This window comes from Postia placenta, assembly GCF_002117355.1.
Source record: "Postia placenta MAD-698-R-SB12 unplaced genomic scaffold POSPLAscaffold_15, whole genome shotgun sequence".
Classification (NCBI taxonomy): domain Eukaryota; kingdom Fungi; phylum Basidiomycota; class Agaricomycetes; order Polyporales; family Adustoporiaceae; genus Rhodonia; species Rhodonia placenta.
The window spans coordinates 1,066,937-1,091,199 of NW_020169846.1; the positions used below are offsets into that span (position 1 = coordinate 1,066,937).

General features: G+C 53.0%; 10 protein-coding genes across 10 annotated transcripts in view; 5 read left to right on the plus strand and 5 right to left on the minus strand.

Annotated features, from left to right (window-relative positions):
* Positions 1 to 2,183, plus strand: part of POSPLADRAFT_1049595 (hypothetical protein) — a gene marked incomplete at both ends in the record, with an annotated part of 2,625 nt that extends 442 nt beyond the window's left edge. The window contains 3 exons of the mRNA XM_024479795.1: positions 552 to 985; positions 1,042 to 1,855; positions 1,944 to 2,183. Of these exons, the coding sequence (XP_024335191.1) occupies positions 552 to 985; positions 1,042 to 1,855; positions 1,944 to 2,183 (1,488 nt within the window). The remainder of the gene's footprint in view (positions 1 to 551; positions 986 to 1,041; positions 1,856 to 1,943) is intronic.
* Positions 2,184 to 3,672: 1,489 nt separating this feature from the next.
* On the minus strand, positions 3,673 to 5,803 carry POSPLADRAFT_1049596 (hypothetical protein; the record flags this gene model as incomplete). The annotated part of the gene is made up of 10 exons (XM_024479796.1): positions 3,673 to 3,714; positions 3,771 to 4,048; positions 4,099 to 4,328; positions 4,387 to 4,463; positions 4,516 to 4,575; positions 4,635 to 4,778; positions 4,993 to 5,253; positions 5,309 to 5,374; positions 5,433 to 5,518; positions 5,707 to 5,803. The coding sequence occupies 10 exons, from the start codon at positions 5,801 to 5,803 to the stop codon at positions 3,673 to 3,675; spliced, it is 1,341 nt and encodes a 446-aa protein (XP_024335192.1).
* A 508-nt stretch (positions 5,804 to 6,311) lies between these two features.
* On the plus strand, positions 6,312 to 7,477 carry POSPLADRAFT_1049598 (hypothetical protein; the record flags this gene model as incomplete). The annotated part of the gene is made up of 5 exons (XM_024479797.1): positions 6,312 to 6,314; positions 6,390 to 6,507; positions 6,561 to 6,687; positions 6,748 to 7,246; positions 7,301 to 7,477. The coding sequence occupies 5 exons, from the start codon at positions 6,312 to 6,314 to the stop codon at positions 7,475 to 7,477; spliced, it is 924 nt and encodes a 307-aa protein (XP_024335193.1).
* Positions 7,478 to 7,899: 422 nt separating this feature from the next.
* POSPLADRAFT_1153807 (hypothetical protein) lies at positions 7,900 to 8,214 on the minus strand (the record flags this gene model as incomplete). The annotated part of the gene is made up of 1 exon (XM_024486778.1): positions 7,900 to 8,214. A coding segment is annotated over one exon (315 nt), but the record flags the coding sequence as incomplete, so codon positions are not given.
* Positions 8,215 to 8,335: 121 nt separating this feature from the next.
* Positions 8,336 to 8,812, minus strand: POSPLADRAFT_1117777 (hypothetical protein; the record flags this gene model as incomplete). Its single annotated transcript, XM_024483489.1, has 3 exons — positions 8,336 to 8,445; positions 8,487 to 8,624; positions 8,668 to 8,812. Coding segments are annotated over 3 exons (393 nt in total), but the record flags the coding sequence as incomplete, so codon positions are not given.
* A 276-nt stretch (positions 8,813 to 9,088) lies between these two features.
* Positions 9,089 to 11,137, minus strand: POSPLADRAFT_1153981 (hypothetical protein; the record flags this gene model as incomplete). The annotated part of the gene is made up of 10 exons (XM_024486795.1): positions 9,089 to 9,457; positions 9,601 to 9,704; positions 9,761 to 9,894; positions 10,158 to 10,230; positions 10,395 to 10,451; positions 10,552 to 10,589; positions 10,644 to 10,702; positions 10,732 to 10,839; positions 10,901 to 11,011; positions 11,066 to 11,137. 10 exons carry the CDS (start codon positions 11,135 to 11,137, stop codon positions 9,089 to 9,091), a joined length of 1,125 nt encoding a protein of 374 aa, XP_024335196.1.
* An 843-nt stretch (positions 11,138 to 11,980) lies between these two features.
* POSPLADRAFT_1153934 (hypothetical protein) lies at positions 11,981 to 13,495 on the plus strand (the record flags this gene model as incomplete). Its single annotated transcript, XM_024486791.1, has 3 exons — positions 11,981 to 12,352; positions 12,414 to 12,658; positions 12,724 to 13,495. The coding sequence occupies 3 exons, from the start codon at positions 11,981 to 11,983 to the stop codon at positions 13,493 to 13,495; spliced, it is 1,389 nt and encodes a 462-aa protein (XP_024335197.1).
* Positions 13,496 to 14,147: 652 nt separating this feature from the next.
* Positions 14,148 to 16,420, plus strand: POSPLADRAFT_1049601 (hypothetical protein; the record flags this gene model as incomplete). The annotated part of the gene is made up of 9 exons (XM_024479798.1): positions 14,148 to 14,211; positions 14,262 to 14,357; positions 14,412 to 14,530; positions 14,594 to 14,891; positions 14,946 to 15,046; positions 15,093 to 15,285; positions 15,344 to 15,507; positions 15,563 to 16,066; positions 16,223 to 16,420. 9 exons carry the CDS (start codon positions 14,148 to 14,150, stop codon positions 16,418 to 16,420), a joined length of 1,737 nt encoding a protein of 578 aa, XP_024335198.1.
* A 1,387-nt stretch (positions 16,421 to 17,807) lies between these two features.
* POSPLADRAFT_1154061 (hypothetical protein) lies at positions 17,808 to 19,527 on the plus strand (the record flags this gene model as incomplete). The annotated part of the gene is made up of 11 exons (XM_024486805.1): positions 17,808 to 17,837; positions 17,889 to 18,017; positions 18,172 to 18,249; positions 18,309 to 18,397; positions 18,449 to 18,522; positions 18,585 to 18,709; positions 18,767 to 18,794; positions 18,850 to 18,912; positions 18,966 to 19,043; positions 19,098 to 19,313; positions 19,376 to 19,527. 11 exons carry the CDS (start codon positions 17,808 to 17,810, stop codon positions 19,525 to 19,527), a joined length of 1,062 nt encoding a protein of 353 aa, XP_024335199.1.
* A 484-nt stretch (positions 19,528 to 20,011) lies between these two features.
* POSPLADRAFT_1154659 (hypothetical protein) lies at positions 20,012 to 23,704 on the minus strand (the record flags this gene model as incomplete). The annotated part of the gene is made up of 7 exons (XM_024486868.1): positions 20,012 to 20,293; positions 20,366 to 21,224; positions 21,281 to 21,711; positions 21,764 to 21,860; positions 22,418 to 22,682; positions 22,769 to 23,427; positions 23,487 to 23,704. 7 exons carry the CDS (start codon positions 23,702 to 23,704, stop codon positions 20,012 to 20,014), a joined length of 2,811 nt encoding a protein of 936 aa, XP_024335200.1.
* Between the last annotated feature and the right edge of the window lie 559 nt (positions 23,705 to 24,263).

Consider the following 24,263-nt stretch of genomic DNA (forward strand, 5'->3'; position numbering starts at 1 on the left):
GTGTTTTGGAACGCCGGCAGCGTTGGGGAGTTTCGACCTAATGTCGCGACTTAGGGTCGAGCGACAGGGGAAAACCAAATGCTGGGGGTGTTCGACTTATCCTTACCGAAGCGATGGTGAGCTAGGCTCAAACCTAAGGCTAGGGACAAGTAAATGCATTAGTTAGTAAGGTAAGAAAGGAATACAACTGGGGCTTACTGACCTAGGGACAAGAGGTCAAAACTGAGGTCCCTAGGGCAGCAGAGGCCGGCTTATATACATGGGGAGATAAGGGCAGGCTGTGCGCGCTGGTCCGTGCGTAGCTGGTCCGTGCGCAGCATGCTGATGCGGCCCCGGGGGCCGGTGAGTCAGAGCAGCTGTGTCAGCGGAGCCCGAGCTGTGCCGTGCGCCGCCGCCCATCTAATCTAATCGTACAGTAGATAGTGACGCGTCCATATCAGGCAGGTAGTACAGAGGTCGCGGGTTCGATCCCGCGAAAAGGAAAAATTAAAAAACGGCTAGACGCCGTACCAAGTCGTGACACTTGTAGCGCTGGGCTGACAAATATTTAGAATGACATGCCTACGGTCGATAGAAATGTGGCAGATCTCCTCGATGAGCTCAAGGTGCTGGTGAAGTTCTGTCAGGAGCGACAACTGTCCATGCTTGACAGTGTACTGGCAAAGAAACTGTATAGGTTCGACAAGGGCTGTGCGTGGTCATTCACTGGCGAAGACGTGTTGTGTCTATTCCACGAAGGTTTCACGGAATCTGCGTTGTGGGGCCAGGTGGATGACCTACTGGTCGGCAGCCTGTCGACCATCCTGACGACTTGCTCGGCTTCACGAGGGAAAATGCAAGGCGAGATATCAGCGAGCGGAGCAAGCTGGCGCTACAATATGGATAGATTCTTCTTTGATTTTCTCAGCACTGTCATCAGTTCCATCCTACAATCCGAAATGGATGGGCAGGATAACACCAAGGGGCAACGGAAAGTACATGCGGTGTAAGTCGTCTGTTCAAGTGTTCTGAGAGATGCAAGCTGATTGTGACTGTCTGAAGCTTGGGGCACATTATTGCGCTCCCTCGAAGTGTCTATGGTGGTTATGATCTGAATGATCTTGATCCTATCGAGCAAGAAGCAGAAGAATTCGTCAATACCATTGATATTCGCTGTGCTGATGGGAATGACTTGAATGAGGACGAGAAGAGCATAGAGAGGAAACTCCATCATAGCCTACTCTGTCTTGTGGATTGCAGATGGCAAGTTTCACTGACGCCTGTCCGCATCATGAAAAGAATGGCCATCAGTTCCACCCAGGCGAGGTGCGGCGCAGTAGGTGTTCTGCGCATGCCAGTATGCCTAGCCAAGGAGATCCTCAGCCCATACTGCTTCATAAGGCCGCGTGATGAAAACAACGACTTGGCTGCGCTGGAGGGTCGTCAGTCTACCGCGGTGCTATCGCTGTCACCCTTTTCACTTGACCCCAACATCGCTAACTATAATCCACTCGACTCTTCCACTTGCGACTCCTCTGCCGTATATAAAGACTTCCAGGAGGCTGTCCAGATGTCGACTGCCACTGATCGGGTAGAAGCAATAGGCCAGCTGCTGGTTGACGACCTGCCTCGAACGACTTCACGCTCTAGGTGCCAGCATAACGAGCCTGAAATGACCTACCTCGATCTTCTGCTAATCCTTATCGAGTACAAGGGACTCGCTATGAACCACATCCAGAGTCAAAATCAGCGGTGCCTGCACTGCACCTCCGCGGCACGATTCATGGAGGCAATAGGCATCATTGAGTTCCCAATTTTCAGTGTTCTCTTGGATGGCCCCTTGGCTGTACTTGCGACTACCTGGGTCAAGGATGGGGTGCGTCCGGGTGGTTGCTTACATTGGGCTGTGTGCGAGGTACTAACTCGGACGCATGTGCCGCAAGATTGTACAAATATTCGAACAGCACATGGCGTCGTTCGACGTCTCGAACGCGCTCGGTGCGTGGCATTATGCCACTGTGATGGTGCGCATTGTTGTGTTCTGGGGCACCGCGTTGGCCAACCGGTTCGAGCAGGTGAAGGATAGATTTGTGGAGGGTGTGAAGAAAGACAACCCGAGGTTGCGCTGGACGCAGGCACATCAGGCACTCCACCACGCCCTGAGGGATGCTCCGGTTGAGATTGCACCTGACAATGAGCCTTGAGTGCATCTATATGTTTGTCAAAGTATAGCTATCCGTGATAACATGCCGTGTTCAATGACATTTTGCGTGAATACGCAGGCTCCTAAAACCAGCCCCACAATCGCGTTCTTCGCTCCTACATACGAGAGGCCAACTGGTGTTATATACGAAAAAATTAAATCACATGATTGATCCGAAAGCGAGAGCACGTGAGAAGTCAGAATAGCCGAGTGAGAGGAGGACGAACGCTATAGAGGGGCTGGCGCAGCTGGTTGCCGAGTCATCCCCGAGTGCTGAGGTTTCGGCGTCCAAACAACTATTCTCCGCTCCTAACCCTGACGTAGGTCTTATTTTGGCTGGATTGCGGAGTAGCAATTCCAGCTGCAATTTGGCACGCCTTGATCGGCCCATTAACCGCAATTAAAAGTGAGAAGTCAAATCCGCTATTCAACTCCTTACCTTTGGTGCAGGTGTCATGAGATACATGACACTACATTTGTTGGAACAACAGTGCAAACGGCGCGGGGCACGTTTCTCCACGGGCGTAGCGATGCCCGTAAGGGACAATCGCATGCGGTATGTACATCGCGCGGGGTCGTTATATACTACGATAGGGGCCTCCGGCCCGGCTACTCGCGCGCCCGAGCTTTCGAGCTCGTTCCTGACCACGCAGGGCTGCGCGTTTCAACAACATTGTGTCTAGATTAGAAGAAGTTACATAGATCATAGCCTGCAGAATATAATTTGTTACAATGCCTCTCTTCGGACAGTCTACAAGCATTTCTCCAGTGCTTGAAAGAACATGAAATAAACATACCTGAACTTCTGGTCTCCCTGCTACTCAGCGACAATGTGGCCTCCTGGTCAGTACTCGATGATATCACTCGATACATCGATCCCATGATGTATACCCTTCATACGGCTCAGGCAACCCGTGCGCCTTTGCAGGCGCGGGTGCATGAGACTGCGGAGAGTGCGGCCTACCCGAATGAGATCATCGCACTCACACAAATGGAATAAATCAAGACCTACATCAGGGTTAGGGGCTGGAAATAGTTGTTTAGACGCCGAAACCTCAGCACTCGGGGATGACTCGGCGACCAGTCGCGCCAGCCCCTCTATAGCGTTCGTCCTCCTCTTACTCGGCTATTCTGACTTCTCACGTGCTCTCGCTTTCGGATCAATCACGTGATTCTATATTTTCGTATATAACACCAGTTGGCCTCTCGTATGTAGGAGCGAAGAACGCGATTGTGGGGCTGGTTTTAGGAGCCTGGTGAATACGATAATCTCGATTTCATTTTGATCGAGCAGCAAGATAAGTGGTGTTATGTTGCCATAGATTGCCGATCGCCACCCTTGCGGTTGTCGTTCACGAACAATACGGACTTCCCATGTGGATGTATTGCGCATGAGATTACAGTACATTTCTGACAATGATACAATGATACATACAGAAGCAAACCAAGCTATGTATTGCATGCATGTTAGATGATATCGTTCATTTGGTCTACTGCTTCGCCCGTGCAGCCATCTTCTGCTTCAGCTTCGTCTGCATTTCACCCTCGGTTAGTTGTAGGTTGCAGCGTGCGACAATACACCACTCACATTCACCGCATCCATGTACACATCTGTGACGACCCAGTGCTCGCGTTTCATATCCCGCCCGTGGATCGCGAGCGCAAGGTCCTTCGTCATGATGTTGTCTTGGTCAATCGTCTCCACGCACGCCGCCTCAAGGTCCTCGCAGAACACCCGTAGCGCGTCGTTACCGTCGAGCTTCGCACGGTGTAGCAACCCCCGCGTCCATGCGAATATCGACGCAACTGGATTTGTTGATGTTTCATTGCCCTTCTGCCATTCACGGTAGTGCCGCGTTACCGTGCCTGCACAGTCAATTCAATACCACGACCAAGCCTGCAGTGCGTATACTTACCATGTGCCGCCTCACTCTCGATCGTGTTTCCGTCGGGTGTGATGAGTTCGCTCGTCATCATGCCCAGGCTGCCAAAGCCTTGCGCAAGAATGTCCGACTGCACGTCCCCGTCGTAGTTCTTGCAAGCCCAGACGAAGCCACCAGACGACTTGATCGCCTGCGCGACCATGTCATCGATCAGACGGTGCTCGTAGTAGATGCCTGCGGCCTCGAACTGCTGCTTGTAGGTGCTACAGTAGATGTTAGGTTTTGCACGGATTGTCCGAAAAGATATTTCATGAATCGTACGTTTCGTAGACATCCTGGAAAATGTCCTTGAACCGCCCGTCGTATTTTTTGAGGATGGTGTTCTTCGTTGACATGAACTACACACGCTATGAGTCCCGAGTCGCTTCTGCAAGCGTTAGCCGTACGCACCAAAGGTAGCTTCTTTGCCAGAGCCATCTTGAATGACGAGTGTGCAAACCCAGTGATCGACTACAGGACAATGCTTTCAGTTAGAGAGTTAGAGAAGGCAAGCACATCGAGTCGCGCACATCATCGGTGTTGTACATGCTCATCGCAACTCCCTTGCCCTTGAAATCGTATACATCCATGACGGTCGGCTCGCCGCCGCTGGCTGGCGAGTACACAAGCTGGAGTTTCCCTGGTCCCGGTGCGACGAAGTCTGTTGAGCGGTACTAAGACCAGGCATATAGTTAGTGTGCCGCCCTCGCCTAGACATTGTACAGTGGTCCCCTTCGATTGGCCGCCCCTTGGACGGCTGTCCCCACCTTACTGCAATCATGCAAAACATTTATTGCAGCCAAGAATGGTAATCAGAGCAATATATGATTCGCTCAGCAGGAGCGCATGTTCACGGGCTTCACTGTACAAGTAGAAAAAATCGCGCACCTGGTCACCAAATGCATGACGACCAATGACAATGGGGTTTTTCCACCCTGGGATGGGACGCGGAATGCGCTTGAGGATGATGGGCTCGCGGAACACGGTCCCACCGAGGATGTTTCTGATCGTCCCATTCGGGCTCTTCCACATCTGCTTGAGGTTGAACTCCTTCACGCGCGCCTCGTCGGGCGTGATCGTCGCACATTTGATGCCGACGCTGTGCTTGAGGATCGCCTCGGCGGATTCAATCGTCACGCGGTCTGCCGTCTTTCCACGAAGACGTGAGTGCCAAAGAAAATCAGGTAAATGGATGTGGACGTACAGCATCTCGGTGCTCGAGCCCGAGGTCGAAGTACTTGATGTCCAGTTGAAGATAGGGCAGGATAAGCTGAAAAGCGGACAGTCATTAGAAACGGTCCAGATAGTTCAAGCAAGCGACGTCGCACCTCTTCCCTGATCTTCTTCCAGATGATCCTCGTCATCTCGTCGCCATCCAGCTCTACCACCGGGTTCTTCACAGTAATCTTTTCCTCTGCCAGTCGCGGACCGGGCCATCATTGCGAAGGACCAAGTTGAGTATGGGCGTCATGAAAGGTGACGACAAATTCGATGGTAACCCCGCATTACCCCGCAGGCCGTTAGCGTCGTCGAGGGGCCGTTCCATATGTCCGCGCAGGCCGTTAGCGCCGCGCCAAGATAGCGATAGATTCTCGGACTCACGCATTCTCGACATGCTGCTAGCAAAGCCGCGTCGCAGAAGGCCGGACGTCGGCGACTGCCTCACGAGCCGGGCGTGGGCTATCGAGCGGGGCCACATTGCACTCATCATGAACAACGCAGATGACGGCGCGCAAGGGGAGAAAAACAAGGTCTGCTCGATATATAACGTTGAGAAAGTTGTCGGCCGTGCGTCCGACGGCGTCTACCCAATCCTCCTTGTCAGCGACACCCACGGTGAGTCTTCACGTGTCCTGCTCATGTCGCTGCTCGCTGCGAGGGAGTTTTCTCAGGGCCGTCGCACAAAGTGTCTCAAGACGATACATATAGTTACGCTCCTACACTCGTCAACGACACCTTTGCATCCATATAGCCTACTCGACAGTGACAGACAATTGAGCTCTGCGTCGTTGCAATTGTGAAACGCATGCACTCATCGCTTCAGACGACGAGCAGACTCAAACATTAGCGCCGCCGCGGCGGCCTGACATGATCAGATCAGATCTAAGATCTGATTAGCATAATTTAAGTAGCATTATGGGCGCCTCTTATTCAACCCATCTTGTGATCAACGTGTTGAAAACAAGTGAAGCAGAATGTTTACAACCATGGTGAGCTAACAATAATCGCTCATCAGTCTTCGTCAGCTCTTTACAAACATTGCTACGCACGAAATCTTTATTCAGGACTCTCAAACCGAGTCGCAGTCACTGCCGTCAAACGATATGGCTGCATTCAAGGACGTGTTGAGCTCGTCGAAACATATAATCGCCGTTGCTGGCGCTGGACTCTCTTCTGCTTCTGGTACTCACCATACGTTTATGTTTGAAACCATTTCCTGAGCAATCGCATGATAGGTATACCAACATTCAGAGGGGCCGGTGGATTGTGGCGTAAGTACGACGCGGTATCACTTGCCACTACCGCTGCTTTCCGCGACAGCCCCTCGCGTGTATGGCAGTTCTACCACTATCGTCGCGAGATGTACGTCATGACGTCCGCCTGTGTACATTCCTAGCGCACCTAATTGGCGATTTTACGCAGAGTGTTCAAAGCACAGCCCAACGCCGCACACGACGCACTTGCGCACTTCTCTTTCCCTGGTGTCCGTGATGCGATCGCGCCCGGATCCACCTTCACGCTCATCACGCAGAACGTCGATGGCCTTAGCAGGCGCTCACTCGCTCGCGCCGCCGAGGTATTACACCAACCTGTCCCCGCTCCTCCCGACGCGCCGCAGCCCGCGATCCTCGAGATGCATGGCCGGCTCTCTGATGTCTCATGCACCGCTTATGGCTGCGGGAATCGCTGGCCCAACACCGATTCCCCCGTGTGCCCCGCGCTCGGTGGCACGGAGGCACTTCTCGAGGCGGGTGTGCGCGAGCCTGACATTCCGCTTGAGGACCTGCCGCGCTGCCCCAAGTGCGGAGGGCTTGCGCGCCCGGCCGTTGTATGGTTCGGAGAGATACCGTTCCACATAGACGAGATATTCGAACTAGTGGATAAGGCTGACCTGTGCCTAGTCGTCGGCACGTCATCGATGGTGAGGATTGGCTTCTTGGGCTCTGAGATATACGCGCTGAGGACTTCATTGCAGGTGCATCCGGCTGCCAAACTGGCAACGAAGGTGAGGGAACACGGAGGGAAGGTCGCGGTGTTCAACGTCGACCGCAGCAAGAGGGATGATCAGGCAGACTTCCTGTTCTTGGGTCCCTGTGAAGAAACCCTCCCGGAGGCCCTTGGCATCAACACTCAGACTGGTGGAGGGATATAAACTTATCTGGCTCAACTCCACTCTCTCCGAATTTCTCTTTGCTTCCTTTGCTCCGAGTCCCGTTCTCGCTCGCTGTGAATATCTTCTGATGCTGTGCTCTGGATTCCATGTACTTTTAGTGATAGGAAAGTCAAACGTGTTCACCCGCCTCATCTTATGGAATGGCTCCCAAGTGTGTCGTCTATGCCGTGCACATCGATGGCATGTGGCGTGTCTTCTCAATGACGTTCGTTATTGACTGCCCAGATTCTCGCGATCGGCGGTTGCTTCAATCTGCGAACGTACTATAGCACGTAGCATACGAAAAGAGACGTTCGATCGATAAAATTTAGCAATATAGTCCCTGGACATGTACATACAAATGATAAGGTACATAACCTCGCAAGTGAGCGGATGAGCTCTCGCTACGTGCCAACCATTGTTCAGAACTTCCATCCCCCAGCGAGTCCCATGACGTTGTTTGGGTCGTACTGTGCTTTGATAGACTGCAGCCTCGGCAGATTATCACCATACAACCGCGACAACGTCGTATCGTAAATGGCGTAGTTGGGATACAGCGGCGCGTCGCCGACGTCCTGGTTCTCGCTTACTGCAAGGTCTGTCAGGTAGCTTGCGCTCGTCTGCATCACGCTATTGATCAGCGAATCGGATATAGGGAGGTCCCAGGCGTAGTAGATGTTCATCGGCAAAAGAGTCTTGTCACGACTCGGGGGCCATGCCGTGTCGGAGCCGTGCGAGAAGGCAGTGGGCAGGAATGGTTCGACGTCGTAGCTGACGAACAGTCCAGGAACTTCCAACGCGAGTTGCGCAACACGAGCCTGGCCAGAAGCCGTTTGATGAACATGCGCAACTCAACATGTACTTGATACACACCTGGGTCTCGTTGACAACCGCGGTCATAATGGATGGCGTGATCTCGTATAACGATACGGTATCGAAGTATCCCCTGCGCACAGCAAGATGAACTCCTGGGGAAATGGTAGAGCATTGATGAACACGCACCGAAGACCAGTCGTGGCATTACTGGGTGCGGTAAGAATGAGAGATAGGAATGAGCGTGTGGAGATATCTTGATCCAAAGCGGGAATTGCCAGAAACTCGTCAAAGATACCATCCGGTGGGCTGGGTCCATCATAGAATATATTAACTTCACCAGCAAACTAAAGCGTAGATAATCAGCGCCGGACAACCTGCAAGAACATAGCAACGTACAATACCATCCTCATAATTGAAAGTCGAAATGATAGAGGCTTTAGGATCTGTCACGTTGGCGTAAAAATTCGCAGTAGCGTTTGCGAGCAGGTCAAATTCTCCAACAGTCAGAATGATGCCGCCCTTGTATTCGAAGGTCAGCAAGCCGCAAGGACGACGCATGGGATGGACTGACCCAGACTTGACCTTGCGGATAAGCCTTGAGGGTGAACTGTGTTACGATACCCTACAATTATACTTAGGTCAAGCGCGAGCATCGGACATGTGCTATGGATGCTACTGACGTAATTGTTGAAACCACCCTGACAGATGCGTGTGAACCAACCGCATGGAGACAAGCACATATGCCTCACCTTCAATGCGAAGAATAGATCAAGGTTCGAGGACTGCGTGATGCTGCTAACGGTCCCATTGGGCAGCACAAGTTGGAATGCTGTCACCGTGTCGACGGTCAGACCATACTGGTTTGAGAGGAACGAATAACCTTCGCCGAACCAGTATGATCAGCAAGCGGAGATTGTGTGGTGATCGGGACTTGCCTCCTCCCAGGGTGAAGCCGGCAACTCCCACTCCGGTCACTCGGCCGCCAACTACATTCACATCGTACGGCTCAAGCGCTGAGTACACATCATCCCAGATCAGGCCTGTGCCAATATCGACGGTTTGTGAATCCGAGTTGTATGTTACGCCGTTGAATCTTGCCATGGCAACCTGGACGCCAGCGGTGGACGAAAATCCCGGGTTTGAGGCGTGGCCACCGCCTTTCACCTGCCAACAAGCGCATGAGAGATGAGGCGGTAGAAGAAGGGAAGCATCCCTATTACTCCGAAAGGCGTCTGTGTCTTCGCGAGTATTTGTAGCTGCATGCCTGGTGTCAGACAAGAATTCAGAAATGGGGCCCAAAGTCTTACGATAATCCCGACGTCCTCAGGTGTCCCCGGCTCGACAGAGCAGGTAGCGTTTTCCTCGCTTGAGGAAATATAGTGTGCAATGTCCTCGGTGTAGTACCATTCCACTGTCAGAGGTGGGGTTTTTCTGAACGATGCCAAGGAGGATGTCATGAGCACGTACGTGGGTAGAACACTTCCGATGCAGAGGAAATCGCACTGGCGATTTCCTGGCAGACGGAAAGAGCGTCCCTTCTGTACAAATCTGGACCATCTGCCGCAGAGGCAATGCCAAAAGCGATCGAAGAAACGAGCAAGCTGCATGTAGCGGCGACAAACATGTTAACAGGCCCACGTCAATGCGGAGGCGTTCTCCGGTGAAGGTAACTGCAGCCAGCAGCACATGGGAACGACTCGCGGCTTTTATTTCGGACCTGGAGGTCGAGACGCCCCTTTCACACGAGCCACGCATGAAACCTGCTGGCTTTGGCCTGGTGCGAGATCAGCAAGGTTTACGGAAGCTTGTCATAGCCACCGGGTGTTGAACACCTGTTCGTCGACCCCATCAGCCGAGCGCTTACGACATGAGGAACGAACAGTCTCGGCTAGTGACGATCTTGCCTTGGTGTTGTTGCGCAACCAGGGGGATGCAGTCTAATGCGCGATTGGCTCTCGAGTCTGGATACGTCATTATGACATATGACCTTTCAGCATCCCCTGAATGGTGCCTGTGAGCATCAGCGCTTGTGACCGGCAAACTCATAAACGCCTGTCTCACCGTCGACTGGTTGGGGACAATTTCGAGTTCAAGGACCTACTGTGCTGAAATTGGGGTTGCTGTAAAGTTTCATCCGGCTTGGGCACGATATTGAGGGCTATGATTGCGTAGGACATCTTACACAGACTCTACTTATGGGACGTATCACTCGCGTTGCCCTACTGTCGACTACAGCTGTGGCTGCTACCGCAGACCACCTGTCGCGACATAGTGGGCAATAGTCGCCGATTTCCAGCTGCAAGGGATAATAATGGGACAGGTGTCAGCTAGCAATGACACGCACACATACCCCATGTTAATCAATCCAGGATCAGCAAACGTGCTGAGGACAGAGCACCATTGAATTAGCTAGCAATCGCGGTTAACGAGCAAACAACCGACATATAGCCACGCTCATGCGGCACGCCGAGGTTCTCCGAAAGGAATGCGAAGAACGCCTTGCTGTATTCATTGTTCTGCACCTCGTCAAGGTTGCCTATGCTGATCTGACGGTCAAAGCACTCCCTCTTGTGTTATCTTTACAGCGGAACAGCTAAGAGTACCTACAATCTCAAGCACAAATGTCGGATCGAAAGTAGCTCCGAAGGCGAGAGTTCCATTGTGAGTGTAAGACACAGAGACCATGTCTTCGCTTTTTTTCAGCGTCTTGGCTGCAAACTGCCTGAAGGATTAGCGGTCGAGCAGGCAGGCTGCATTCACATCGATCCTCACCGCGCTAAATTGCGTGATGAATGCTTTGGAGTCTGGTAAGACCACATTGGACGTGAAGACCAGAGCCGGCATGATGGAGGAATGTGCAAGGGATTGGGTCGTAAAATACGCGCGACATTCGGAGTAGGTAGTACCCGACTACCCGTGCACCTTTCCTTCGAGTTGGAATTTCATATGCATGAGCCCACACTGGATGTCGACAATAATGTTGCCAGTATATACCACCGCTTATACGATGTCATGGCAGTATGTACGAGGACTAAGGTCAAAGTCTGGATACGTTGAATTTGCGGTACAGCAGCGGTCAATGAAGCGAAAATCTAAGTTGGATAGTTAGATATGCTTATTTATGCTTAGGTAACACTTAAGTAACATTACGCTCCAACGGTGAATGAATACTGAAAAATGACACTACTAATTCCAGTACACCCTATTAGTACACTTGCAGCTTCTACACATGTTCTACGCACATACGCATTTGACTCACTAGCGAAGTCGCCAAGTTTTGAACGGCCGAGAATCACAGAATGCACGAGACGGTCGTGGATGTTCAACGATAGAAACCGCACACAGACATTGAACCTCTGCCAAAGGTGTATTTCCATTGATCCCATTCAAGAAGCTAAATAGGTTACAAGACGTGGGTGTACGCGCATGAGAACACAAATGGTGGACTTCCGCACGAGAAAGGCCAGTTACCTGTCCCAGTAACATTTTGCATGCGTGATGCATCTATCTTTCGAACACGATAAGACTCGTTTGATTCACCGGGCTCTGCGGCTAACATCAAAATCGGCGTCCTGGATTGTGCCTTGATGAAGGCCAATATCTCACGTGTACACAACTCATATAAAAGCCGAGCGCGACACTCTCGACGGCCACCTAAAAGCCTGACCGTGTGGATTTTGGTTCACGATGCTGTACACACACGCGACAATAATCACTGTCAGCTCGTCGCGTGAGATCCTACTGGACGGTGCGATCCTTGTCCAAGGATCCAGCATTGTCGCCATCGAGAAGACTGGCATGCTGCTCGCCCAATACCCCAATGAGCCAACCACAGATCTCACAGATCGCATTGTCATACCAGGGCTAGTGAACGCGCATATGCATTGCGCGCAGACTCTTCTTCGCGGCACGGGAGACGATCTTGAGCTGGTGCATTGGCTGTGTGAGCGGATATGGCCTCTTCAAGGTAACTTCACACCTGAAGATGGCGAGGCGGCGGCGAGAGGGTGTGTGGTCGAAATGCTGCGCGGGGGTACGACATGTTTCTTGGAGAGCATGGTGAGCTTCTGCACCCATCGCGCGTTCGCCTGCTGATCAGCAGTTGCGCGATTGCATATAGTTCGCAGATAGGTATGGGTTCGATGGGCTTTGCCGGGCGGTCGAGCAGAGCGGCATCAGAGGATGCCTCGGGAAGATCGTTATGGATATGCCTACGTACGCACAAGATCCGAAGTGGGCTATGCACCCAGGGTTAGTCGAGACGCGCGACGCCTCTCTAGGTGGAGCCATTGATATGTGGGAGAAGTGGGATGGTAAGGCAGATGGACGTATCCGCGTGTGGTTTGGTGCGAGAACACCAGGCGGGTGCGTCCGGCCACTATCAAATACCTCCTGACACGTCTGAATGTACTCACGTGGCGTGCCTTCAGGGTTTCCGATGAGCTTTACAAAGAGATGACGGCGCTATCGCGTACAAAGGGCATACCAATCACGATGCACTGCGCTGAGGTCCTCGCGGACCGTGACTTCTTCGCATCGCGAGGAGACACGCCCTCTTCGTATTGTGACTCCGTAGGCCTTCTCGGGCCTCGTACCGTGCTCGTACACATGGTGCACCTCGATGACGATGATATCGCCGCAGTTGCAGCGTCAGGTACGCATGTCGTGCACTGCCCGACGTCAAATGCAAAACTCGCGTCGGGAATTTGTCGCCTCCCTGAGCTGTTACGCTCTGGCGCGAATGTCGCGCTCGGTACGGACGGCGCTCCATGCAACAACACGAACGACCTCTTACAGGAGCTCAAGCTCGCGGGTATCATTCACAAGGCGCGCACGCTGGACCCGACGGTCATCTCCGCGGAGACGGTGCTCGAGATGGCGACGATCAACGGGGCGCGGGCGCTCGGTCTGGACGACCGGATTGGTAGTCTTGAGGTAGGGAAGAAGGCGGATTTCGTGGCTATAGATACGAGGAAGGTCAGTATGCAGCCGTGGTTCAACCCGGTGAGCGCGGTGGTGTACGTAGCAACGGGGAAAGATGTGGAACTTGTGGTTGTGGATGGGAAGGAGGTTGTCAGAGGAGGGAAGGTGCTTACAATGGACGAAGAAGCTGTCTGGCGGGAGCTACGGGTCAGAGCGGCCGAGGTTGTACAGAGAGCCGGATTGAAGGACAAAATCAAGAGCAGGTGGCACGTACGATGAGAAGAAAAATATACCAAAGCAGGCCTTGATTTTCTGCACTGGCGAGGTACGAGTGTGCAGTCCGCAGATATACAATCCTCCAGAGTTGCCCGGTACACGCACATTGCGCATACACTCTGTCAGTAAGGTCTGGTTGACTGGCTCATCCCAGCGAGGATGAATACCTTGACTATCACCACAACGTCGATGAGTCTTTCGAATGATTGGAAAATCTAAGGCTGCTTCTTCCCCAGATGTGATGCGACTAATTTGGACAAACCATCGAACATGGCTGCGACAGCGGAGATCCAGGCCGTGTTTTTACAAGAGGTAATATGATGGCGTTCACTTCAACACCATGAAACGAGCTCCGTCGCAAACAGGAGGAGGCAGGAGGCGCACAATTCAAGAATCCAAGACCGCGACCCTATTAGGGAGAGTTTGAGAGACATCTGTCCCTTGACAGTATAAGCGCCCATTAACTTTTGAATCACGTGAAAACATTCTGAGAGACAAGCGCGCAGCTGGCTCCAATTAATGATCCTGAACATCCTACGTCTTTATTCTTCCTATCCGTGTTCAAGACTCGTCTACCATCTACACTAGACTTCTGTTAATTAATCCGTCTCCATATACACTCATCCTGATCCTCTCGGGTTGCGGGCATATCACAATGTCGCCGATGGATGTGTTCGGTGTAGTCTACATCATCGAGAACGCACAGCAATTCTGGTCAGGTACGCGCCCACGTATTTTACGGTCACCCATATCGCTCAACAACGACCAGAGCTGGAGGACATCCTACATATACCAGATCGTCTCACATTAGATCGTCTGGATGCAACTTTACGCCGTTTCGTTTCTTTCTGTGCCGCTTACCATGGTGAGAAACGCCGCATCTTGTCGTGCGCCACGGCGTCGATTAATTTGCCTGCAGAACAGTACCTACAGAGTCCGCTGCAAATGGAGCATGCTTATGACCTTCTCCTAGCATCGGAGCTACTCGCCTTCCATTCTGAGCGTATGTCGGATATACTCCTGGATGATGCACGAAACGTATGCTCGTTCTTCCAAGCTGATCTTATTCCACACTCACGCTTGAGACCTGTCGTGCTACAGGCCACCGACCCGCATCTCCAGCTCATTCTTTACAGTGTGCTCCTCGCATATGGCCGGCAAAACATGAGCTTCTTGCGGTCGCAGAAGCGGTGGCAGCCATTGCTACCACTTCTCATGGACAATGTAGTCTTGGACGTCGACCCTGGAGTGGAAGACACGTATTCTGGATTGGTGACCGGTAGCAGCTCTGGAGGACAGGCGGCGACTGCTGTACCGATTGAGGCGAAGCTTCGATCTCTTTCGGTCCGTCTGTTGTACGAGGTGTGCAGAGTGCAGAAGCTCTCGCTACCAGAGCTCGGTAGGTTACTTCGCACCAAGGCCCGTCGCGTCTTGTTGATTTACCCGGCCATAGAAATATTCAGCGATACCTTCATTGACTACCTCTTCGAGCTTGTGGAGCAGACACGCCATATGCAAGACGAGACGTTCAACTACTCGGTCATCAAGTTGATTGTACGTTCACATCTTCCATACCGTGAACAGTTGCTAACAGAACCAGGTGGCTCTGAACGAGCAATTCATGGTCGCTTCCCTACCATCACATCCGCCACACGTGCATGGGAAACCTGCGCTCGAACACAAGAAGTCAGAGAAGGCGGATGGTGAGAACCGTGTCCTGCGCGTTCTCATGGCACGCCAGGGTTCAAGCATGACATTTGGTGAGAACATGATATTCATGCTGAACCGCGCCGGTAAGCTAGTCATGACGTAGCGTCTTATTGCCACTGCTCATCTTGTGACCTCATGAAGACCGGACGCCTGAAGACCTTTGCATGCAACTCCTCGTTCTGAAGTTGCTGTATTTGCTGTTCACGACTGAGGGCATGTCAGAGTACTTCTACACAAACGACCTCCGCGTATTGGTCGATGTGTTCCTGAGGGAGATCGGAAACATCGACGAAGATAATGAGTCGGTAAGCGCTGTTCACTCTGAACCCGTGATATCACTTGAAGCATGCCTTTCCATAGCTGCGACATACCTATCTGCGCGTGCTACATCCCCTGCTCACCAAAACGCAACTGCGTACCATGCCTTACAAGCGTGCGCAGGTCATCCGCACACTGGAATCGCTCGTCGAAAACGAGACTATTCATGACATCGACCCGACAACAAAGCGCCTCGTCGCGCGGTGCCTCTCGGGCGACTGGTGCGTGCAGTTCCGCAAGACGCTCAGCGTGGGCGCACCACCCCGCGTTGACAGCCCATCCTCCGTCATGTCCGAGCCGCACGGCATGGCTGCATACGCCGAGCGCGCGCGCTCAGGCTCCATCCGCGGAAAGAACTACAAAGCGAGCCGCAGTGCGGAGAACCTCCTCAACCTGGGCCACGCGCGAGGCCCATCGCAGGGGCGACATGGCCCGCTCGACGGCCTGCGCCAGCCGAGCGCGGACAGCACAAGCAGCCTGCCAAAGGCTGCGACGACGTCTGCGCCGACGTCTGCAGTGTCTCGACGCCGCGACCGCGCGGGGTCAGTAGACGCAGAGGCGCCCACGGCAGCGATAGTATCACTCGCACTGCATGAGCAGCGGCGGTCATATCCGCTGCCAGAAACGACCGTGCTCGTGGACGAGCCGACCGAGCACCCTGTGCGTAGCGTGCCCCCGCGTGGCGGGCCGGGACTTCCACAGTCACCCACGGAGCCGGACTCGCCTGTGTCATTGCTCTCGTCGTCTTCGTCGTCGACGTTGAGCGCGAAACCCAGGAGGACTCCGCCGCCACCTCCGAAACGGCGGAAACCGCCTGCTGTGCCTGTAGCACGGTCGGGGCTCAGTGCACTCACGGCTTCGCAGCCGTCGCTCACCGAACTCTTGCCCAAGGGACGTTGACTCGCAGAAGGTGCCGTTTATTGTTTCCATAATACCTGCCCACACATACACGACTGGTCCTTTTATACCTTGGATTCCTTGCATCTGGGTCATACCCACACATCACATATAGCTACCCTGTGAAGGCCTCGAACCATCTCATCCGTCTACCATCTACGCATCGTCTCCGTTCTGCATACAGACATGGACTGGTATCTGGACTGAGCTGGTGCAATTACATTTGTACATTAATGCGCAACCTATAAGTGGAACTATTGTCGGCAATTCTGAAACTTAAATGCTGCATAACGTCGGCCGCCATGCGAGTTTGCCGATGATCAAGCTTCAAGGGCGATTGTATGTCAAACTTTCTTACTATACACTTGTGAATATTGAAATGCTGGCGCAGGCCAGTGTTATTCTTGGATCGAGTACCACGAGTGCCCACCTATTGAAGTCTTCTCTTGCATTCTGGTGACCTTATGATCGAGCCTGTCGCAGACTATCGATAAGACTTCAATTAGCGATAGCATAATATGCTCATACTGATGACGCACTCTTGAGAGTAGATCGGCAGACGCTGGGCAGACGCCTCTCGAAGGCAGTAAAAGAAAGGCTAAACGAAGTCTCGACCAGAACCGAAGCGAAATGCACTGCCACAAGAGGGCAGGGAACCGCGCCGGGCGTGAGCCGTATATATCATGCTGTGATGCTTACGTAGCAGCTGGATGTGGGGTTGTGTGGATATGTCTGTCTTGCTCGCATGCATCATTATCATTGCACGCACGTACGCACGAATCTGACAGCCCTAGCCGCGGCACAGCACTATGAACCCGAGGACGTAGCGCGCCCGGATATGTATAGAAAATGGAAGTTTCAGACACTGCCCTTATGAAATAGCCGCTGCGGGGGCTGAGGGTGCTTCGGAAGGCATCGCATGCAGCGCGCAGTGCGGTCGTGGCGTGAAGTGCGGGTCCGAACTACAGGATATAAACCCTCGGAAGTACATACCGGATATCGTTTCCCCTCTACCTCCTAATTTCTACACGCATGGGTGCGCAATCCAGCTCGCAACGACACAGGGGCGCCGGAGACATCAGGACAGTGCCCACCCCATCGATTTCCTCGCCGAAGAACACAGCATCGCCCGGGAGAGCGTCGGTGCAGGCAAAGAGGGTAGAAAGAGCATCAGAGCAGGGTCGAGGAAGGGAAAAATCCAAGGACAGGCCGGCACAGCCCGGTGGGCGAGCAGAATCTGAAGCGGTGTGTCTCTGCGCAGTGCCCCGCGTCCGGGGATTTCTGCTTGTTCGTATATATAGATCCCCATCTAACCGCTCTGTTGCCATCCCTTGCCTATCGCGCGCGTCCTTTCTCTCCTGTCCACCACCATCGCGCGTCGTACATTGCAATGACCCAGCCAGCAGTCGTCCCTTGCCAGGTGTGTTCATCTTTGTCCGCGCTCCACGCCGCGGTGGCTGAGCTCGCACAGTATCGCACAGGGAAGACCCTCGGCAGCGGAACGTATGCGATCGTAAAGGAGGCCGTCCATATCAAGACCGGCGAGTACTATGCCTGCAAGGTGATCAACAAGAAGCTCATGGAGGGTCGGGAGTACATGGTACGTCGACCGTTTACAGCCTGTACACTCGTTCTGCCATGGGCATGTCCCATCTTCCACGGTATCCAAGGCCTCTTGGCTATTGTCACCCGATCTCATTGAGCCCTTACTGGGCAGCTAGTGAATACAGATCTGACGCGATATTGGCCTCCAGGTGCGGAATGAGATCGCTGTGCTCAAGAAAGTCTCAAGGGGGTGCCCAAACATCGTGACGCTGCATGATTACTTCGAGGTGCGCCTCCTTCGTCCCCATCGTCATGTTCACACACCCACGATCAATCCTGGCTGCAGACTTCCCACAACCTCTATCTTTGCTTCGATCTTTGCACCGGAGGCGAGCTCTTCGATCGGATATGTGCCAAGGGCAACTACTACGAAGCGTGTGTCGCATTCCGCTCGTTCTCCCGCCCATCTGATGTTGAGCGCTTTAGAGACGCAGCCGGCCTTGTGCGGACCATCTTCACCGCTGTCAAGTACGTTCACGGCTGCGGGATCGTGCACCGAGGTAAGCGGCGACCGGCTGCCCCTTCTGAAGCCGCCGCAATATGTGTTGATACTTCTGTCTAGATCTTAAGCCGGAGAACCTACTCTTCCGTACGAAAGATGAGGATGCGGACATCATGATTGCTGATTTTGGTCTGAGTCGTATTATGGACGACCATCTGTTGACTGAGATCTGCGGTACGCCTGGGGTGAGTGAAGCGATACGTTCTGGATGATGGCGGCACTGACGACACGGCGGTTCGTAGTACATGGCCCCGGAAATATTCAAGAAAAGTAGGTCACTGGCCGTATGCACGAAGTTTGCAGAGCGGGTCTAACGTTTTCATAGCTGGACACGGTAAGCCGGTCGATGTCTGGGCGATGGGGGTTATCACCTACTTCTTGCTTTGCGGTATGAACTACTAAACATAATGCATTTGAAGGACCTGACCTTACAATCACCAGGGTATACCCCATTCGACCGCGACACACAACAGCAAGAAATGGAGGCCATCCTCGCCGGGGACTACAAGTTCGAGCCAGGTACGTCTCCTCGCGCGCATTCTCTTCCGCATTAGGCACTGACACCGCGCGCAGAGGAGTACTGGGCGAACGTCTCCGATACCGCGCGTGACTTCGTCTCGGCGTGCCTGACGATCGACCCGGCATCGCGGCCAACGTGCGAGGAGGCGCTGCAGCACAAGTGGCTGTCGTCTGACTTCCCGCACTACGTGCCCGACCCGCAGAGCCCGACGGGCGGCCCGACGGATCTGCTCCCGCACGTCAAGAGGCACTTCGACGCGAAGAAGACTTGTGAGTGCCTGCTCGGATTAGATCACACACACGCCCGTGCATGCTGACGGATGAATGTACAGTCCGCAAGGCGGTGTTCTCAATCACGGCGATGCGCCGGATGTCGACGTTGGCGCACGCGCACGCCGGGCAGCACGTCCGGGGCCACAACCTCGCGCAGCTCATGGAGGAGTCCGAGAAGGAACACATCAACGAGGTGCGCTGCTTTGGCTGATATTCGGCTCGTGCGCAGCCGACTCACGGGACGCTTCAGGAGAATGACGTCGTGCGCTACGACGACCACAGTGGCTCGAACTCGTCCGAGGATCACCATGGCCGCCTCGCGGACGCCTTCTCGAAGGTGCAGCTCGGCCATGCGAAGTAGTCGCCACCAGCTTAAGAGAAATAGAAAGAGAAGCATCGGCAGCCCATTAGTTCGCGCAAGGAATGCCCCAGGCTCCCCGCTCCGAGCTGGATTCTGGTGGGGGTTTATGGGTTTCAGGCGTACTGTAGGATCATGAAGCAGGTTAGGAGGTTCGATATTGTACTATATGTCGATGGACAGATCTGCGATTGGCGGTGGCTGAAACGGTCTACATTTATGATATGCGCACGTTAACGAAAAGGTGGAATCTAACCATATGTGAGAGCAAGCAGGGCTAGGAAGCAGAATCTCGCATTTGCTATGTCTGTACAAAATTCAATCACGTATACGTAGCTTAACTACCGGACGTCGTGGTCGCATTCTCAGTGGTCTCCGGTGGAGCCTTCGGAGCCGTCGTCGCACTGTGATGGAACGCCTGGTGGGTCTGTGTCCATTGCAACTTCCGATCGCCCTCCTTCGCATCTTTTTCAAATTGACCCTGCACCTTTACAAAATAGTCTCCCAATGCAGTGCCCCAGAAGACGGCAATGCGCGCCATCACAGTGGCGTAATGCCACGCGCCGAGTGGGTTGGAGACATCGAACGACACCATGTGCCGTTCGAAGATCTGTACAATCTACACGTATTGAAGGAAAAAGCCGCATGTGTCAGTACTTCGATGGAGAAGGTAAGCAATGCTTGGACATACGCCGTCTTTGACCCAGGTAGTAGCAAGTACGGTATACGGGCCATCGGAGAGAACACTAAAGATTGGAAACTCGACGATGCCGATCGCCTCCAAAAATCGTGCTGCAGAGGTGCAGTATAGGCGTCGCTGGTTTTGGCCCTGCTCGCATGACGTTGTGGGCCGCTTATACTCAACAAGAATTAGTGGAAGCTCGAGGTAGGATGTTTCCTCAGGCTTGTCACGCCGCCCTGAGCGTGCAGTCTTTTGAGGTAAGTGTTTCATCTGCAGCTTGCTCATTTGTTCTTCCAGACCGGCCCTGTCAGATTTTTCGGATGATACCTGATTAGTTTCCTGGGAAGTTCTATACGGTGTCGAGGTTTCGCGTACAGCGGAGTTGAATGTGATGTAATTAATGACACTCGACTTGGATGGAAGGGCTGTCGTATTGGATTTCTTCTTGGCAGGCTGAAGGCTGTCCCCAGTGCCTAGAGCAGGTGATGGAGATGGGTTGAGGGCCGACAGTGACTTTATGAATTTGTACGAGTCAAAAGTCTTCTTGTCTAGGTTTAGGCATACTGGCATGCGCAGAAGACCTACTGCATCGCATTTTGCCTGGGTGGGACTTATGGCCAGTCGTTCCTTGATGCTGTCAGGCGTCAGTGTATCTCGCCATTGCGCCCAAAGTACGCTCAGCCCGCGATGGATGTCCCTCTCTACAGTCTCCTTGTTCTCGTCCAAGTCTTTCCAGTCAGCGCGAAAGAGATCATCAACAGTATTGACAAATCTCCGTGCATCTTGCTTGATAGACTCGCGATCCCCGCGATCCTCCAAATTGTAACCACCGTAGACACTTCGAGGGAGCGCAATCATGCACTCCAAGCTTTACACACTTACAATCAGTTTGCATTTCGCAGAGCACTTGAACAAACAACTTACATCGCATGTACTTTCCATTGCCCCTTGGTATTATCTTGCTCATCCATGTCGGATTGTGCGACAGGACTGGTGGCAGTGGCGAGAAAATCGAAAAAAATACGATCGAGATCATGTCGCCAGCTCGCTTCATTTAGAGGTATTCCAGCTTGGACTCGACCTCGCGCCAATGAACATGTGTTGAGTATCGTCGAGAGACTGCCAACAAGAAGCTTGTCCACTTGTTTCCAGAGCACAGACTCAGAGGAACCTTCACTGAATAGGCAAAGTACATTTTGAGCCTTGAAAGACTCCTGGTTCTGTTGGGGCATGTAGGACTTCCTCTCGCGTAGAGTATCAAGTGTGGGTCGTTTCGCTTTCTGATGGGACTCCACCAGTAACTTGAACTCAGCAAGAAGGTATGTTACATTTGCATCGACTGGGGGAATGTCGTCCTAAATGTTCATTGATATATTGCCACAAGCACAGACATGGATTGACTCTCACCGGCGAACCCCAGACCTGAGGCCAGTAAAATGACATCGTATACTCGCAGATGTCGGACATCAGAGTGTCTGATAAACGGGACAGGAGGCAAGCCTTCCTGTCGCACAGCCATTCTACTATATGTTCTGGCTCTTTCACTTTACGTTTACAGAAGCTAGAAAACTTTTCAGCAGCTGCACCTTTGTTAGACAAGAAAAATTACATACTCAGGACATGCCTCTGACGGCTGATATACATCATATTGAGGTATCTTGTTACCCTGAATTCTACTCGTCTGTCAGTGCATAAAACGGGAATGATACAATTGAGTTCTTACGAGGAACGGAGCAACACCTTCAACCTAGCAGAAAATGACAATCAGCACAACCACAGCATAATCGCTGTGAGTGCTCACAGACTCTTCGGGCCCCTTCCCCGTCTCCGATACGGCCGACGTATTATCACTGCTTGTGGTACTGATGAGATCAAATGTACGTTGGATCCTCGAACACTCACAATGGTGATCGCGCGCCAGCTGATAGCAGCCGCGCCGGTGGCAGTGGCTCAGATTTTACTGAGGTTGGTTTCGGCCGCTTGGACGCAGGCATCACAGAAGCAGGGAGGCTGATTAAATGGTGAGACAGTCGTCAATGATCCACTATATAAGCAACTCACGAAAACGTCTCGGAGTCTTCCAGGCCATGCAGCCAGACCGAGACAAGATCTTCAGGGTCCCCAATACAGTCCTCATCCTCGGAAGCAGTCGCTGAGTCAACCCTCCAGCGGACAAGACGTTCTCCCCGGAGCTCTTCCGCTAGTACTGATCGTGATAACGCGATGTTGTTCTGGATGTTTGCGATGCAGCCGTGGAGATGGAGGAAGAACTGCGTGACAATCAGCACGCACTCCGGATTCGCTAGGTCGATGTTTGGTAGATAATCTATGCGTGCTATATGCACACGAGGCTATCGTCAGCATTGTCAGTCCCATGCCGTGACCAGGATGACAATCTTGATCTCACCAGACGCTGGCCATCGCCCTTCGCCGCTTCAATCCACCCCAAAAGGAAAGAAATCGAGGTATCATATCGCTTGAATGAGATTCCTACTAGTGGCTCCTGAACACGCCAGACATGCCGCTGATACAACGCACTAGCCATGATGACAGGTAGCACGTCCCCTTCGGCCATGCACACAATAGGCAGTGCAGCATCGACGGGGAGTGGCCGGTCTCGCGGGCAGTCAAGCACATGCAAGTTGAGCTCGGAAAGACATCGTTGATCCTCGCTTGCTTCCTCATCTTCAGTGTCCTGCTCGTAGACTATTTCCTTCACGACGGGACGTCGGAGCCATTCTGATACCGATAGATCGCGTTCCGGCACGATATGAACCGGCAGAGAATCAGGATGTTCGATTGGGCCCGGACTTTCAGCAGCCTCGCTGTTACCGCGAGATGAGCATGTGGTGCTCTTTCGAACATCCTCGTGGCCGCCACTACCCACGCGTCTAGTCGACACAGACCCGCCGCTTCGATACTCGTCTTGTGGGACGAGCGTTGGTGAATCCACGGGGACATCTGCGCAAATAGACACAAGCAGGGGGGCGCAGACGCGAGTACTCATGTAGCGGAATAGAGGGCTCAGCTCCCCACTCCAATGTCGAGGCAACGCAACCAGAGCCTCTTCGCTGCGGATGTTGTCCGATTAGAATTCATGCGCGGCCGTCGGAAGATCAACAGCACGTACTCTACAACCAGATCTCGTCTGGTGATGCATAGCGCATTCCGAACCAATATGCAGAGGAACGATTCCTTCGGACTACATGCGCCGTCCTCCTCGTCAGCAGAGAGGACGTTTCGCAAGCTGGCACAGTCGTCAAGAACGGTGTTGAAGATCCGCCTCAGGGATGTGTCCCATGATTTCTCGCCGTCTTCGCCATCTCCGCAAGCCCCAGATCGGCACATCGTGCGAGACGAGCTTTGTAATTCCTGCACTAATGGTATTACTCGAGGGTACAGCCACGGATATGGACCCTATTTCCTGTTAGTGGCGAGCGAGAGTAGATATCCAGTGTCTTACCTCCTTCACCCACGCTGGAAGTTCGAATGCGTCTCTCAGAAGGTGAGCGTACTCCCTCACTTTCTGCGGAATCGATTCGGTGTCGTTGGCATCCCAATTATGGTGGTACACCACGCTGCGATGAACCTCTCCCAGATATACATCGTATGGATTCATTCGGCGAGCACGGTAAGCAGAGGAGACAACACACAGACTTGGCAATTCGTGGTATGGCAAGGAGAGGTGGCGCTCGTCGCGCCACACGCTGTTACGCGATCACATGACCGACCGCTTTCACATGGTTTTCATTGGGCTTTCCAACTAGGGCAGCGACCGCAGACTGTGTATGTCGAGTTCCATCTGTCTACAGACAACCTGATCTATATTCGCTCTTACTGTTAGGCTCCATCGATTGAATCGCACCATATTTGTTGTATCTGGTACGAACTCCTCTGCGTCTTAGGC